Source organism: Urocampus carinirostris, chromosome 1 (assembly GCF_059441175.1).
Source record: "Urocampus carinirostris isolate Australia breed hairy pipefish chromosome 1, RoL_Ucar_1.0, whole genome shotgun sequence".
Lineage (NCBI taxonomy): Eukaryota > Metazoa > Chordata > Actinopteri > Syngnathiformes > Syngnathidae > Urocampus > Urocampus carinirostris.
In genome coordinates, this window is record NC_142349.1 from 10,458,187 (window position 1) to 10,474,833 (window position 16,647).

General features: G+C 39.5%; 1 protein-coding gene across 3 annotated transcripts in view; it reads left to right on the plus strand.

Annotated features, from left to right (window-relative positions):
- grin2ba (glutamate receptor, ionotropic, N-methyl D-aspartate 2B, genome duplicate a) overlaps positions 1-16,647 on the plus strand; it is a 211,578-nt gene that overhangs the window by 141,923 nt on the left and 53,008 nt on the right. For all 3 annotated transcript variants that reach the window (XR_015849466.1, XM_088326013.1, XM_088326026.1), the window contains one exon: positions 13,550-13,664. Coding sequence is in view for 2 of the 3 variants with exons in the window: in XM_088326013.1 (XP_088182139.1) it covers positions 13,550-13,664 (115 nt within the window). In the remaining variant the exon portion in view is untranslated. The remainder of the gene's footprint in view (positions 1-13,549; positions 13,665-16,647) is intronic.

Genomic DNA, 16,647 nt, shown 5'->3' on the forward strand with positions numbered 1-16,647 from the left:
ATTTCAAATAAATACAAATTTCTTTAATTTAAAAAAGGTGCACATTCATATGATAATTAATGTATTTGTTTTATTATTTATGTCAATACTGTTTTTTTTTTTTTTTTTTTTAATACATTTCATTTTTTTAACCGCTAGAAGCCGCTAAATCATACAGGTTGTCCCCTTACACAACTTTTACTTAATAAAAATATGATATTAACACCCACACAAAGTGGTATGTTTTTTACCTGCTTTTGTGAAGTAATTTTTGTCCCAATTTTTTTGTCTTTAAAAAATGACCTAATGACTTTTCATCAACTTCTCTTTTATAATGCCTTCAAAATACACACATGAGTTGAAAATATGTTTCCCTATTTAAAATACAATAATCAAAAAAACTATTATTGGGAATAGAGGAAATGGGACATAAAAAACAAAAACATCTGCAACCTAATCATCTGAAATAAATAACAACAGTCCGGGTGTATACATGAAATGACACAAATATACAAACCAAATGTAACGGGCTTTTGTGTTTCACACCAAAATCGTACTTATGTTTCCAACAGTTGTTATCAATAGTATCTTTAAATACAAAAGAAAATATTAAGAAAATCCATAAATCAACATTGTTGATTGTCATGCATCTTTCTTTGTTCTGTTGTGGTTTTGATAAAATGTTGATTTATCTTTATGAGTAACCGCTTTCCTTCATTTTTTGTAATATTTGACCACTAGATGTCGCTGCATTGTGTAGTACTAGCCAACTACCTACAACGCATGAAGAATTTACAAACTAAGAAGAGTCAAAGTAACCTAACTGCACCATTATTCTTCTCATCTATTTGCAAAGCCTTTCACGAGGTTTTTGTTTTTTTTGGGGTACACAGCAATATGCTAAACAATCATGTCTGCTCCCTCTAGATGAACCTTTTGTTATGTAAAATAAATACTAAAAAAAAAATGTGTTTTTTTTCTTATCATTCAAATCAATATTGTTTGAGCGTTTTTTACCACTAGGAGGCGGTAAATAATACACAGTATGTAGTAAGTTTTGCAAGATTTTTGGTAGTTTTCGCTATACATTGTATACATTATCTTCAGGCAGTTATATTTATTCGATTTACGTGATGTGATTGTTCAAAATGTTGTTACAATATTTATGATTTAATTATGATATAAGACTTTTTTACAGCCTATAATTTCCAGGTATTTTTCTTTTTTTTTTTCAATGACTAAGGCAGCATTCTCCAAATAGGTTCCTCTGTGCAAACGTAAAAAGTAGATTGTGCCACAGTAATTGTGAAGCGGCGTAATTCATGACTAATTTATTCCGGGGTTAATTTATTGAAACTGTCTTATTAATATTTAACACCTTTCCTCCATTATTCACATGAGAACATGCGCTAAAGTCTATCTGTGTCAATCCATGAAATTTAGTATTTCGTGTGGCACTTTGTGTTTCTATTTGTATACATTTATATTTGCATTTTGATCATTTATGTAAATGGCATTGAGTCCATTTGATTAAAACGAAACACAACTCTGTAAATGGCTCGATACTTTTCTGAATGTTTTTCTGTTATTTAGTGAATTATCTTTTTATTCCTCTCCGGCATAACTAGACAGTTTTTTTAATTGGAATTGTCAGCGAGATAATAAATCACGGCAATTAGTGAGGGAGTAATTTAATGAATGGTGTTACAATTTCACATCACAACATGGAGGGAGGAGGCTATGTTGTTTCCTTGGCAACCTCTCACCGGGAAAACTCACTGGGGTTTTAAAAGGACGAGTAGTCGGTCGGGTGCCTGGCAAGGTTTGCAAAAATGGAAACAAACCATACGTAACAGTTTTGAAATATTTTCAAAGTTGTCAGTATGATGGAGTGCTGTTCTACTGTTTTAACCACACTAATATGCAATACAATAGGTATGGAACATATTGACAAATGAGGGGAGCTTAAGTCATCACCGGAAAAGCACAGGATGCGTGCGCACTGTTGCCCCAAAGGAGTCCAAGTTTGAATGGAGCGAGGGAATATTTGTATGTTGAGTTGTGTTTTTAGAGACACAATTTACAAAAACAACATGTGTGTGACTAAATATTTGAATATGATAAACATTCCCATTGTGTGTTCAGGGGTAAGGAACATAATTATTTGCATTTCCAAAAGGAAACAGACCTTTTCCAAAACACGATACGAGCCTGTGGCTGCAAGCCATTAAAATAACTCACTTGGCTGAGAACATAATTTGGAACTTCTTCATTTGCAGTGCCGATTTCCTATGTGGTAAATAATTGTGGCGATCTGGTATTTCGATTTACTTGAATGCTAAATGCCCGAGCAAGTGGAATTATGATAAGTGTCAAGGAAATGTTTGCTACCAGTGGCTATGCTAGACTTAAGATTGCAACTAATCTTGCTAGCTTGTAGATATCTTAAGTAATAATAATGATAATTATGATACTAACAGTAATAATAATAATGATAATAATAATTGTGATACTAACAGTAATAATAATAATAACAATCATAATAATAACATGAATACAATTATGAATTTTTTATATAATACATGTTAAACAAAAATACATAATTATGTATTTAAAAATAATAACTATTGATTAATTGTTGTTATATATTCTTCCATTATCTGCACCGCTTATCCTCAGTAGGGTTGCCGGGGTGCTGGAGCCCACCCCAGCCGAGTTTGGGCAGTTGGCAGGTGACACCCTGAACTGGTTACCAGCCAGTTGCAGGGCACACAGAAACAGACAACTCACATATTAACCTGACATGCATCCTTTTGGAATTGTTTTATCAATATTATTAATCCCACTAACACTATGTATTTAAGGTGGGTGTGAGTCAATTCTTCTAAAGTTTAACTTATGTGCTAACTGAGCTACTGTAAATATGATCTGGTCATCCGAGTCACTATTTTTATCCCTTTTAACTTGCTGGCATTAAAAAGTTTTTTACTCACTACTTACCTTATATGGACCATCATTTGTCTATGACCGCTCCACAAAGTGGCTTGCACAATCACGATCAAAATGACGTTTCTTTTTTATTGTTGTTGATTGGATCAGTGAAGAAAAGTCAGTATATTGGTGCATGTAAGTACTTTGTGCTTATATGAGATGTGTCATGGTCGCCGTGGCGACCGGTCTGCCCCGCCCCCTGGTCACCAGCTGAAGCAGATCAGCTAATTGCTTGGCTGCTATTTAAGGTTGGGTGGTGGGTATTGCGGGTGTTGGCTCATTACACATTGTCTGTTCTGTTATGCCTTGTCCTGTTTAGTTGAGTTGGAAGAAACCTGTGTTTGCACGTTTTTGTTAAAGCCTGTTTGTCTTGTCTTGTCCCTGAGTTTTGGACAACTTTTATTTTGGTAAATAAATGTTTTGATCGTCACGCAATTGAGTTCTCCCTTCCTGCCTCCTGCCTCCGTTCTGGTCCGGTCACCCCTTCCACCTCGTGACGGAGATGTAAAGATCTACGATCCACAATCTTGTTCCGTCAATCTGCTCTTAAAAACTGATATGAATTCCGCTGTTCTGCCTCAACAATATGCTTGCAACTTGGCTACATTTACTAACACAGAAAGAGATTGATATTGGTGGAAACATGTCACCTCCTTTAATGGCAAATCTTCACCCTTTTTTCTGTGTTTTTCCGCTGAACAAAAACCCAAGCGTCTTATTGGCGGGATTGGGGTGTAATGTAATGGTAGATAGATAGATAGATAGATAGATAGATAGATAGATGGATTATGAATGACTTAAAATGGGTAAAATCAAGCAAAATTACAATATGTCACAAAAGTGAGTACACCCCTAACATTTCTGCAGATATTTCATCATAATGTTCAATTGAACAACACTCAAGAAACATCGCTTTGATGCAATAAAAAGAAGTATGCAAAGCTACGGCATACTAGAAATAAAACCCCATGTTTGATAAGACAAATATTAAATGATTTGGCTCAGATGGTGTGAAGCATGTGTGGCGGCAAGCAGGTGAGGAGTACAAACATGTTTTTGTCGTGCCTAAAGTCAAGCGTGGTGTTGGGAATGTCATGGTTTGGAGCTGTACGAGTGCAACTGGAGTTGGGGAGTTTCATCTCATTCAGGGAAACATAAACTCAAGCATGTACTGTAAAATACTGGAGCAAAGAATGGTCCCCTCGTTCCAGGAACTTTACGTGTAGCAAAATTTGTATCGGCCCAAATATATCTAAAACGAAAACCTACTTTTCAATACGTGATCAACAAATGTGTTTGTTTTTTTTGACTAAATATTTGAATATGATAAACATTCCCATTGTGCAAATTATGTATAATATGCTTAAGAATCTGTCCTTTATGTTGAGATAAACATGTCATTGTTATTTTTCTTTTTACTTGATATATTTTATTACTATATTTTCATATTTTTTCTCTCTATTTCTGCAGCATTTTTTTGTTAATTTGAATGTTGCTGATATGTAATGTTAAACTATTTTTGAACTACTTTTTACAATTTTGTTTCTAATCTAGCAATGTTCAATTAAAAATGAATATATGTATAAAAGTTTTATAAAAACTTTCTCAAGGTGCCTTTTTCTGGACTAAAGTGGTACTGCGACCCTAAGATTCACAACAAGATCAAATTCTCTTATTTTCATTGATTTAACATGCGGAGTGGCTCATAATTCACACAATACGAAAAATCAATGAGGTAACTAGTTCCCAATGCTTTTAATCATCGATTTAAATCAATGTTATCGATTTGTTGTCCCAGCCTTAATTTTGACCAAACACAAGAAAAAGGTAGCGTCTCGAAGGAAACCGGCTCCCGTCATCCTCTTCCAAGAGCTAGCTCATAGAGCCGTTTCGTTTGCGAAAGTCTGTTATCGTCGGATCTATCGATGACAAGGGCACTGGTGTTGGACGCAGTCTCTATTCTTTCGGCGCTTTAGGAAATGCTGTATTCTTAATCGCTATCTAACTACAGTGGTACTTCTACTTACGAATCTCTCTTCGTATGAAAGTTCCAGGTTACGAAGTACCTGAACACGATAATGTTACCTCTAGTTACAAAGGCATTTCCGGGCACCAAGTCAAAGATACTGTACAGTACGCACTGCTATTTACTGAACATAAACTGACTGGCCATCGCTTCAAATCTGCCTAGCAAACCAGCACGCATGCGTAGTCCCAGCATGCTCTCCATGTCACCGTCGCATTTTAGAGTTTTGACATCAAGGGTTCTGCAAAGATAGCGGAGAAGAGGATTCTGCCATCTTTCAATCAGCCCAAATTAAATCAATTTCAACAAAATTCCATGAAGTCTTGGAATTTGTGGACAGGAATTACCCAGAAAAGTCGGGCTATCGTTCATTATGATGTCTGCCTGCAATCGATAAGCCAGCAAATGCAGACGTCATTGTATCAGTTTTTAATAAATGAGAGGCAAAAAGGTAAATGAATATTTTTATTATCTCATCTCATCTCATCAGCTGCACCTCAGTAGGGTTGCGGGGGTGCTGGAGCCCATCCCAGCAATCATTGGGCAGTGGGCAGGAAACACCCTGAACTGGTTGCCAACCAATCGCCTCATTCACACCTAGGAACAATTTGGACCGGCCAATCCACCTGAAATGCATGTCTTTGGAATGTGGGAGGAAACCGCACATACAAACTCCGCACAGGAAGTCCGGTAGCTGGATTTGAACCCACACAGGAGGTTCCCAAGACCTTAGAACTGTGACGCACACGCGCTAACCATTGCGCCGCCGTGCTGCCCTATTTTTATCATTATTTCTGTTATTCTTTGTGTTGTGTTTTTTACATTACGTGCCTCTCATTCTATGTTTATGGGGCGGCAATCTTATTTTAACATGTATTTGTTTCATTTCACTTTTATGATTTAACAAAAAATATACTGTATTTTTGCTGGGCTTGGAACGGATAAGCACATTTACTGTACATTAAAATGCGTCTCTACTTATGAAGTTTTCAGGTTACGAAGCTACTAAATTTGTAAGTAGAAGTTCCTCTGTATATGGTAGTCACTGTTTTAAATGGAGTCATTATCCGAAAATGCGTGACGTAAACAACTTGGAGGAGAGAGGAAAACCGCACCTTAAAACGGTGTCGGGTGCGCGGGGGCAAAATTGCCCACGCGTTTGGCGTCATGTGTGAGCCGGCCTGAACCATTCTCACGGTGGCCAAACTAGGAAACGAATGGCATAAAAAGTGTGCCTTAGCTGTTAGGCTGGGGGTCTTTTCGGGGCTTCTTGGCTACATACACCAAAAGGTCTCCATACAATGCAAAAAGACATTTGAACCCTCGAAACCTGTCCTCTTCCCCCTATTTTCTCCTCCGAATCCCATCACACTCTCCCCGTCTGGTCCCGCCCACCCTCTGAGAGATTACCGTTACCATAGTGACGCAGCAGATCGGCTCAGGAGCGGCAGCGGTTGTGGTCGCCATGGCAACACGCACACGGATGCTCAACGCTGTTAGGGAGGCGCGGGACACAAGCGCCTCGCACAAAGTGTCCGGGCCACGCCCCTTTCCTCATTTACGGCCACGCTTTCTATGCACGAGGGGTGGGTGGGGGCTTGACACGCGGGGCTGCGCGAGACCCCGTTATCCCGGATGCGTCAAAGGATCAATATTTAATACAGGAAATCGAATAAATATGCTAACATTAGCGTAATTGCTGGATTATTACCAGAGAGTAAACCGATTTAGACATGTTGAAACACGGGTCCAGAATGAATGAGGGAGGGATTCAGTTTCCTCTCTTTCCTTATTTTTCATCGACGTACGTTTATATGGTAGCCATGGTTATGAGGGAAAATGTTTCCATGGAAACTGTCTCAGAGAGAAAGGGGGGTGGCTGTAAGTGAGCCTGAGAGTAAAGGTTGCCGAGCGAAAGAATTGAGACGGAGATTGTGCGTGTTTGCGTGCCGGATTTTATTTTGTTTTATTTTTTTGTGTCCTTGTGTCGCTCAAGACGGTTTGAGTTTCCCAATACGTGCTCCAACTTGTTCCTGTTACTTTATGAATCATGCGAGGACTGTTGGTTGAAAATGTTCAAATGACGGGAGGGAATTCAACAAAAGGGTTAAAGGGACAGTGTGTATCATTTAGCACCCGCCTAGTGGTAAAATTAAAAAAAAAACTTTCATCACTAAACAAAAAAACAACATTGGCTAAAATCATAGATAACAATACAGGTAAGACAAGCAATTTGTTGTTATTTTACATTAGACAAGGTTTACCTTGAGATAGCAAACAAGATTTTCCACCATCTTGCTGCTAGGGGTATCCCTAAAATCCTGCCTTTTTTTGTTTGTTTTGTTTTCTTGCTATTTCCATTTTCTCTTTTTTGTTCCTCCGCTTACCTCTTTTTATAATTTACTGTCATGATTGCCGATTCAAGGCACCTGTGACTGCCCAATTGGCACCAACAGCCCTGAGAGCTGATTGGTTCAGAGACTCCTTTTAAACCCCCAGCTTTCAAGAGGAAGCCGTCAGATCGTTGCGAACCGATGCTCCCAACTAGGCAAGCTCATAGCTTCAGACATTTTTCCTGCCCTGTTTTCTCCTACCTAATACTCGTTGCCAACCTGTTTCTGGACCCGTTTCTGCCTTGTTCTGCCATCCCGACATCGGACCTGTTTTGCCCCGCTTCCTGCCTGATACCCGTTGCCGAACATGTTTCTGAACTCGATACCGCCCTTGCTCTCCCGTCCCGGCTAATGACCAGTATCCCTGCAGTCTACGATTATCCTCGCTCGGCACGGAAGCGCCACTTCCGCTTTTCCAGCCACCTGCTACCCGTGTCCGTCAACCATCGGATGATGGAAGCATGCCCTGATCTCCCTCTTTATCAAAAAAACTGAGTAAACGAACAATACTGGGTCCTGGTTCTGGTTCATGCCATTTATTATTCTTTTTTTATTTGTCATTTCCCTTTTTCTTTCCCTTTTTCCCCCTTTTTATGTTTCTATTTCTCTTTTTTCTTTTCTTTTCTTTCTTATCTTTTTTTCATTATTTCTTTTTTTTAAATGGGGGGGGAGTAAAATGTTACAGTTTTGGTAGCTCTGAGTCTTGGTAGTTTATATTCTACCTTTTGCTTTATATCACACTGTTTGGGTTGCTGTACAGTGACTTCGAGCGGTCACATATTACACACCGTCCCTTTAATCCAGTGTAAGAAGGCTGGTAGTTTGAAGCATAAATAGATTTGAGTTTCCGACTACGCGCTGGATCTTGTCCCTTTTATTGCACTGATCATGTGAGGACAAACTGTCGCTAGGAGATTTAAAAAAAACGAGGAAATAGACCAAAGGAAAGGGTTAAGCCTAGGAAAGAAAGCTGTTAGTTTGGATGTGTGAAGTGATTTGAGCCCACCTGATATAAATATTCCCATGTACTCACTCTTACACACTCCCACGCGTTCACTATGATCGCGGCATAAAAGTGGAAATGTGTGCATGCGCGCGCTGTGTGTCTGAACAAGAAGTCCAAATATTTCACCTGACATCAACAATGCTTTTGCTCCTCTACCACGCGACTACTGCGACATTTGAGTAAAATAAGTAATACGTTGATCTACCTGCTTGTTAAAAAAAGTAATACTTTGATCTATCTGCTTGTTGACCCCTTAACGTTCATATCAAATTTGCTTAAAATCCAACCCAAATTGAATGGCTCCTCTTGAACCGTTTGGAGAATATGGACGTTTTTGGTCTCTTTTTGAAAGGTTCCAAAACTGAAATAACTATGGCAATTACTACTAACATTGAGTAAAATAAGTTCAAACGCATAGAAATAGAAAGTTTTTGTTCTCGCCTGATTTTTTTTTTTCCTAAACACATGCCTGCAAAAGAGTATAGCATGTGCTTCTTAGCTAGAAAACAGCTAGAGTGATACGACAAAGCCTTACCTGGTCATTGCAATCTACAAAACGAAACATTGTATTTTATACATTTTCCTACAAGTATGTCAAAACGTTTCCAAAAGTGGCCAGTTTACAGCCTTTAAAACCTTTGCAATCTTGAGTTTATTGACATTGTGAAAGAGCTCTAAATGTTTGACTCTTTTTAGAAATAAATCCACCATTATGGAACTTGCACGTGATAATTGCGCGTAAAAGTGGATCGGGGGTTGCATTTACGCACGTTTTTAGTAAAAAATGACATCAGCACACAATCAGTGCACCGCTGGGTGGACATTTTTTTAAACTATGTTAAAGACAATCCCATGTGCTATTTGTGTGGTAAAGTGGTCTGCTACATCACAAGCTTACATACATCACAAAGCAAAGAGCATCAAGCTGCAACCCAAAATGTAAACATGTTACCGGTTCATACCTGTCAACCTCCACGGCTCCATGCCCTTCAAAATGTCGTATTTTCCCTCACAAAATGCAAAATAATGCACTATATATTTTTTCAAACGTGTTATTTATGTAGTTTAACATGCTATATTGTACATCTTATATATTGTTAATTAACATTTTGTTGTGAGATCCTGAGTTGCTCGACATGAATGAGGTTTATTATTTAAAAAAGTTCAAAAATTAAGTAGCTTGGACGTTCACTGTAGAAGGAAAAATACATGAAAATATAATTAAGTAGAATAATACATTTTCTTATTCAAATTATTCATTCATTTTTTGCATTAAATTATTGTTGGTTATTACCAACAATAATCCGTGTCATGATTACCCAAGTGGAGCCACCTGGGGTAATCATGGGGTGCGCTGGAATGTGCTTCCTGATTGGTCAATGCTCCCTATTTAAACGCGTTACGCTGAGAACTCGGTGTCGGAGGATTCCTTCTGTACCCCGTAAGACTCTCCCGATTACCTGTGCCTTGTTTACCTGATTCTGTCTGCCTGCCTACCTGCTTCCGTCCGACGCTACGATCTTCTCTTCATTCCTGGTAAACTCGACCTGCTTCCGTCCCACGCTACGCCACGACGTTGCTGCTGACGTTCGACGGTCACCGTGTCTCCCGCTAACCCTTACGCTTCCACAAATAAAAGACTTGTAACGAACGCTCTGGGGTCCCCTGCTCTGTTCTGGTAATCCTCGTGACAAATCCGTATATTTACGGATTAAAGAGATAACCACAAACCTGTCTTTTTTCATTTTCTGCTTTTATACTTCCTTCTTTTCTTAACTTCTTTATACAACATAATAATTCTTAATATAATGCATCAAAGCCAGTGAGCCGTTTGAGAGCCTGCTCTCTTTAATGAGCTGACCCGAAAAAGCCGGTTCTCTAAAAAGCGAAGGACTTCCTTTCACTACACAACTACCACATGAAATCCGATGTTTTTTTAAGACCACATGTATTTCAAATTTACTCAATCAACCCTGCCTGTTGTTTTCAGATCAGAATGACTTGTGGCGTTTTAATTCAGGTTTGGCCATTTTGACTTGATGATTGTATGCAAAGAAAATTCAAAACTATGTTGTAATGTAGGCCTACTGCTCTGCTTTCGCTTTGTTCACGTGTGATCGGAATGATGCATGATGGGTAATCCCCAGGCGGCAGACGCATGCGCACAGTAGCATTAAACCGCTCGCTTCGTTTGCACCGAAAAAAAATAATAACGAGATAGAGGCTACCGCGCGAACTCGTTTGACTTGATTGATTTGCCGTTTCGTGATAGTCAGTGTATACCAGATGGTACCCATAATTGACAAATTTGCGTTTTTCCGTACAGATTTTCTCGTACAACGTACACGTCTTAAAATGCATGATAAACGTACTTTGTACGGCAAAAACTTACAGGTTGACAGGTATGCTGGTTATAACCAAAATTCTGTAAATCCATTGTCAATGAGAGACATTGACTCAGTATACAGTATTTGAATTTTCTGTATATTGCTGATTTTGTTCTGCAATAGTTGTAATAGAAACAGTTGTATTTATTTTTTATACTTTTAGATTGCAATGTAGTTCTTTATTAAATATGCTATAAATTTTTAGCCCCTAAAATCTCTGTGCTATCAGATTACAAAATAACTCAAGGGGGTAGGTTCAATTACTTAAGGAAAGGTGTTTCAGGATCAGATTCATATGGATCGATGCTACCATGTATTTACCTGGATCGGATTGATACCAAAATTCCCAGTATCTCCCACCCTTGGGTTTTAGCCCATTCTTTGCTAAAATTTTAAATGATTTAATTTGCATACAATGTGGTTTTTCATTTGATAAATGATTTTTTTTCTCTAGTGCCTGTTGTAAATATTTCTTACAGAGGCATACGAAAATATTGCTTTGATTACCCGACCATACCAGAACTGCAAGAACTTTTCATTGCCCGATTTTTTCTGTGACGTTATCGCACGATTTTGGTCACCAAGGCGATTGCGGATGTGCATGAAAAGTCATTGCCAGAGGCTTGATACTGCCCAAGCTTTTATAATACCTTTTTGTTTTTTTATTTTTGTATCTCTCGCTCAGCGCTCTCCGCGTTGAATGTAATGATATTCTATCCTTTAGTTTGAAGTATTTTGTGAAATTTTTCCCCAAAAATATATCTTGTTTTGTAGCCATTAATTACTACAAAAAAAAAATGGTAAAACGAGTTTGGTATATTTATATTGATCATATTGACACAGGCTTTGGCATGATCAGTATTTCATAGACTTGATTGAATCATCAAAAACGTCAAAAAGTGGAGTAAAATAAGCTGAAGAATTAGCTTTTGCCTAGAGCAGGGGTCCCAAACTTGCGGCCTGGGTGATAGTTTAAGCCTTAATATGAAACTTAAGAGCGACAGTGTTTATTATTTTTCCAGTAGATGTCGTCGTATTCCGTGACAAAAGCACAACGGAAAACTTAAAGTGATCAAAACACACCTTATTACATTTGAAAAGAAGAGCAAGAAGAAAAAAAAAGAATTTAGGGGAGAATAAAAACGTTATATTTCTGTGTGTTCCAACTGAGATTACTCATTGTTAGTAACTTTTGGAGTGTTTATTTCAGTTTGGGACAAAACCTGAGAGTGTTACCTATTAAATGAGACCATCCATATTCTCCAAACGGTTCACAAAAAGCATTTAATTCAGGTACATCTTGGATTGGGATTTTAGGCAAATTTTCCAGGGACGTTAAGGGGTCAATGGTCCTTTGAGTCAAAAAGACTCCCGACCCCAACTTGACAAAATATTAATGGTATGAAAAGCAATGCATACTGTTCTAAATCAAGATAACAAAAGGACTAACTTGCGCTTGGTAATTGGATTTAGTAGTTTGTGGCACGCGGCTGCCACGTCACACTATTTACGTAATTGAAAGCGCTAGAAGCAGAAGCGCCAGCCAGACCGGGATTTACTGTTCCACATTGTGCTGTGACAAGATGAACTCCACTTGAGCTCGCTGGCAATGCGGCTGCAGATTACGCTTGCTCGCTCGCTTTGCGTCTTCTATTCTTATCCTAAATTGTTCGAGTACACTTAAAAAAAAAAAAAAGAAAGAAATGAAGCGCCGCCTATCATTTTTTTCTGATAATATATTTAAGGACTGTTGGATAACGTTTGAATTGTCAAATACATTAAAGGTGACATTGTGACAAATGTGACCGCTAGATGTTCGGGGGTGTCAAACTCGTTTGAGCTTGGGGGCCACACTAGTAAATTAAAGAGGAAGAGAGAGAGGGTGAGAAAGAAAAAGTGAAAGAATGAAAGAGAAAAAGAAAGACAGACAGAAAGAGAGAAATAAATAGAGGAGAGACCGAAAGCAAGACAAAGAAATACTTGAAAATAGAGTGAGGAAAAAAGGAGAGACAGAAAACAAGATAAGAAGAGAGACAGGGAGAAAGGTAAAGAAAGAAAGACAGAAAGGCATAGAAAAAAAACCGTCAGAGAAAATGAAAGATTGACATAGAAAAAAAAAGGAAGGGATAGAGAGAAAAGAGAGAGAGAGGAATGGGAGAAATAAGGCTTTAAAAGAGACTAAGAGAAAAGAAAGGTATAATAAAAAGCGACCTCAAAAGACAGAGAGCAGAGAGTGAGAAAAGAAGAGAGGAAACAAGATAAAGAAAAATAAAGCGGAAAAGAGAGATACATAAAGCAAGATTGTAAGAGAGAGAAAAGGTGAGAAATAGCTTAAATGTGTGTAGAGAGAGAGTAAGAGACAGATCGAGAAACAAAAAGAGAGAAAAAAGATATAAAGAAAGAGAATGAGAGAAAAAGGGAGCACAACTGTTTTGTGAGTTGCGCCTGGCTTTGGCGACATCGAGTGAACATAGTTAAAACTGCAGCTCTTTTTCTCTTGCGCTTTTCTCAGCGTTGTCTCGTGGGTCAGATTAAAACCCTTGGCTGTCCTGATCTGGCCCGCTGGACGAATGTTAGCCAGCCTAGATCTACAAAGTCGCTTCAGTTCTCAATATACACATATAGAACAATACTGAGAACCTTAGAAAAAGTGTCATACTCGGCCCACGGGCCGTACATTTCCGACCCCCGAGTTACACATCAAGCGAATCGGTACATCCTATACTCGATCCAGGACTGTGATGAAGTGTTTTTTTTCTCCAATCAGGTACCTGATGAATGTGACGTTTGAGGGCCGGAACCTGTCTTTCAGTGAGGACGGCTACCAGATGCATCCCAAGCTGGTCATCATTCTGCTCAACAAGGACAGACAGTGGGACCGGGTACGTAGTCGGCACATTCGGGATTCCTTTCGAAAGCAAAGCAAAGATGGCCTCCATCTTTTTGCTCATATTTACACAAATTAGCGTATTTTTTGCACAATAGTGAATACCCTGATTATAAGGGGCACGCTGCAAAAATAGTCTTTTGGGATATATTTCTTAAGATACAGTAATACCTTGCCGGATTGCAGTTAACGGATCACGGTTTTGCTACTTCGCAGATTTTCAATTGTGCACTGTGTTGCGCATTATGATTGGCATGCGTCTCTTTGGCGCTCTCCAGCACTTTTTCAAAAATGTTTGATAAAGGAAACTTATGAATTCTGTCGGAGAAAAACATGACACAAATACCTCGGTTATTATGGGACAAGAACATCCAACGTCCGTTTCATGGCATGGATGAGATACAGGTTCACCAGGGGTTGCTTGTTAGAGTGTTAACCTAGTTGTAGCAATCGGTTGAGGCTGCCGCCTTGCTATTGCATTCTCTCCCGACGCTACCTCAGTCGCTTCTCGGACCCCATAACAATCCACAGAGCACCCAATAAAGATGAGCATTTCTTTGTGTTCTTCTGACTTTCCTCAGATGATTAAATGAGGATTTTCTTTTCAATGTAACAATCCGCAAAAAACTATTTTAGCTGAAGTTAAAGTGTTCCATAGTTGATTTTTCAGGGGGTGTGAACACATCGGTTTGTGCGCCTGCCCTTCTCTTTAACTGACAGCGTACACCAGTCTATCACAGTCACGCACACCCAACACACAAAACCCTCCCTTACCTGCCCCCAGGATAGCATTCGCTGTGTGCTTAGAACACAATCTGTTTATATTAATTTCAATAAAGTCATTTAAAAATCTGCAAAACTGTGAACCAACAATCACCGAAGTGCGAATGAGCAATGGTTTACTGTCATGGTTGCCACGGCGCCCACTTGGCCGCCCGTGTGTGTCATGGTTGCCATGGCGCCCACTTGGCCACACCCGTGTGTGTCACGGTTGCCGTGGTGCCCAATTGGCCCTGCCCGTGTGTGTCACGGTTGCCATGGTGTCCAATTGGCCCCGCCTATGTTGTGCCAGCTGCGGCTCGTTTAGAGATTGACTTTCTGTGTCTATAAAGCTCAGCACTCTCTTGCTTCAGTGTCAGCCCGTCAACGAACTTCTGCCCCACAAGACGTGGATTCTGTCCTGTTTTCTTGTGATATCTGCAGTACGGTATTGTTCCCGTTTATTTTTGTACTGTTTAATTTCAGGTTCCAGTTTTGTTTTCCGTCTATTCTTGTCCTGTTGGTTAGTTTCTCCAGTTTTGGGTCCCGTCTAGGTTCCCCTGTTTATTTTTGTTACCCTGATTCATTATCAGTCTCGTCGGTCTCTGGCGTCCAGTCCTTCCATGCCAGACCGGCTTCCTAACATGCATGACTCCCCATTTCCTATAAAATAAAGGGCTGGTGTGAGAACATCACACGATTGGGTCCTGTATCTGTTCTGGTTCTGACATTTACTGTATATATGTATATGTATAGATGTATGTATATATGTATACTCCTGACCTAACCTAGACTTTAGGGTCATTCTGTTTAAAATTTACTAGAATTTACTTTATGGTGTGTATGACCTAACTCTAATTTGACTAACTAAAATTATTGAAGTGTAGTCATTGCAGATCACCATTGCAGTTGGACGATAATGATACAAAAATGAGAGTTAGCAAAGACATCCTGCTTGTTTGGTGATTGGGATGTCGGACGGGGACACGTATCTGATCTCCTTGTCATCGCATGTCTAGTCGGAAAACATTTAAAGCCCAACTCCGATTAGATGTAATCAGATTGGTGAAGGTGCCTTTGGGCGGCGTGCCACAGCGCAGACTCCACAGTGATGCTTTTGAATGAATATTTGCCAAAGCTCCTAATGATCACAACCCGCCCACCACCCTCCATTTGTTTTTCAAAATGTCCCCCTCCCTCCGGTTGCACAGAGATCCAAAACACGTGCTTCGCTCCGTGTCCCGTCAAATCCCCTGAAAAATCAAATGCTTTTGAAAGATTAAAACAGCACAAAGGGATGTGTAAAATATACACAGTTCCGTAGACGCCGTTGGCTGCCGTTTTTGCTCATACCATATTTATTTCTGTATACATCCTTATATTCTAATCTGACAAATGGGCATGTACCATTGCATCTATCCTGTATCTTGTGAGGGGTGTGACACTTTTTTTCCATTAATCCAAATTATATTCAAAAAGTTTGATTGAATAAGAAAACCTACTCAATGTATTTTTCCATGCATCCATGGTGACTGGGACTTTTTAGCGCGTCACAGCTTTTTCCGTATTGTTTCGCACACGCAAGGTAAATCCGGTCAAAAATGGATTTCCGTGCGTCAACATTTTGTTGATGGAGTACCAAAGTTACCCAGTTGGAGGCCATTTTGCTAAGCATCATGAGACCAAAGCCTCACTCTGTTGCATGGGCGTGACCAATTGACATTCAGGACTAATATTAAATATAAGGAGGCAGCTCGGTGGCCCTGAGGGTAGGGCGCCCGCCCCGAGATTGGGAGGTCGCTGGTTCAGGCATCGGGCGAGTCATACCTAAGACTTACAACATTGGTACCCATTGGCGCTTGGCATTAGGGGTTGGAATTGGGGGGTTTGGTCACCTAATGACTCCCAATATCAGTTGGGTAGAGCGAGGGGGCTGGGAATCCCCTCCGCTGTATCAATCTCCCAGAAAAAGTCAGAAATGTGAACCTGTTCTTGACTCTAGCCACCTCCCACTAGGGGGATATGGTTCCGGAATATTTATAATAATACATGCATTATTAAATTCAGGTGCCTTATATGTTTAATGGTAGTATTTTATCGTATTTGAGCAATGATTGATCAGTCACAGATTAGCTCAAACCTTTTTGCTCAGGATTGTATGCGACAGAAATCAAACCGGTATTGTAGCGATGAGAACGGCAAATCTTAAGCACTAGACC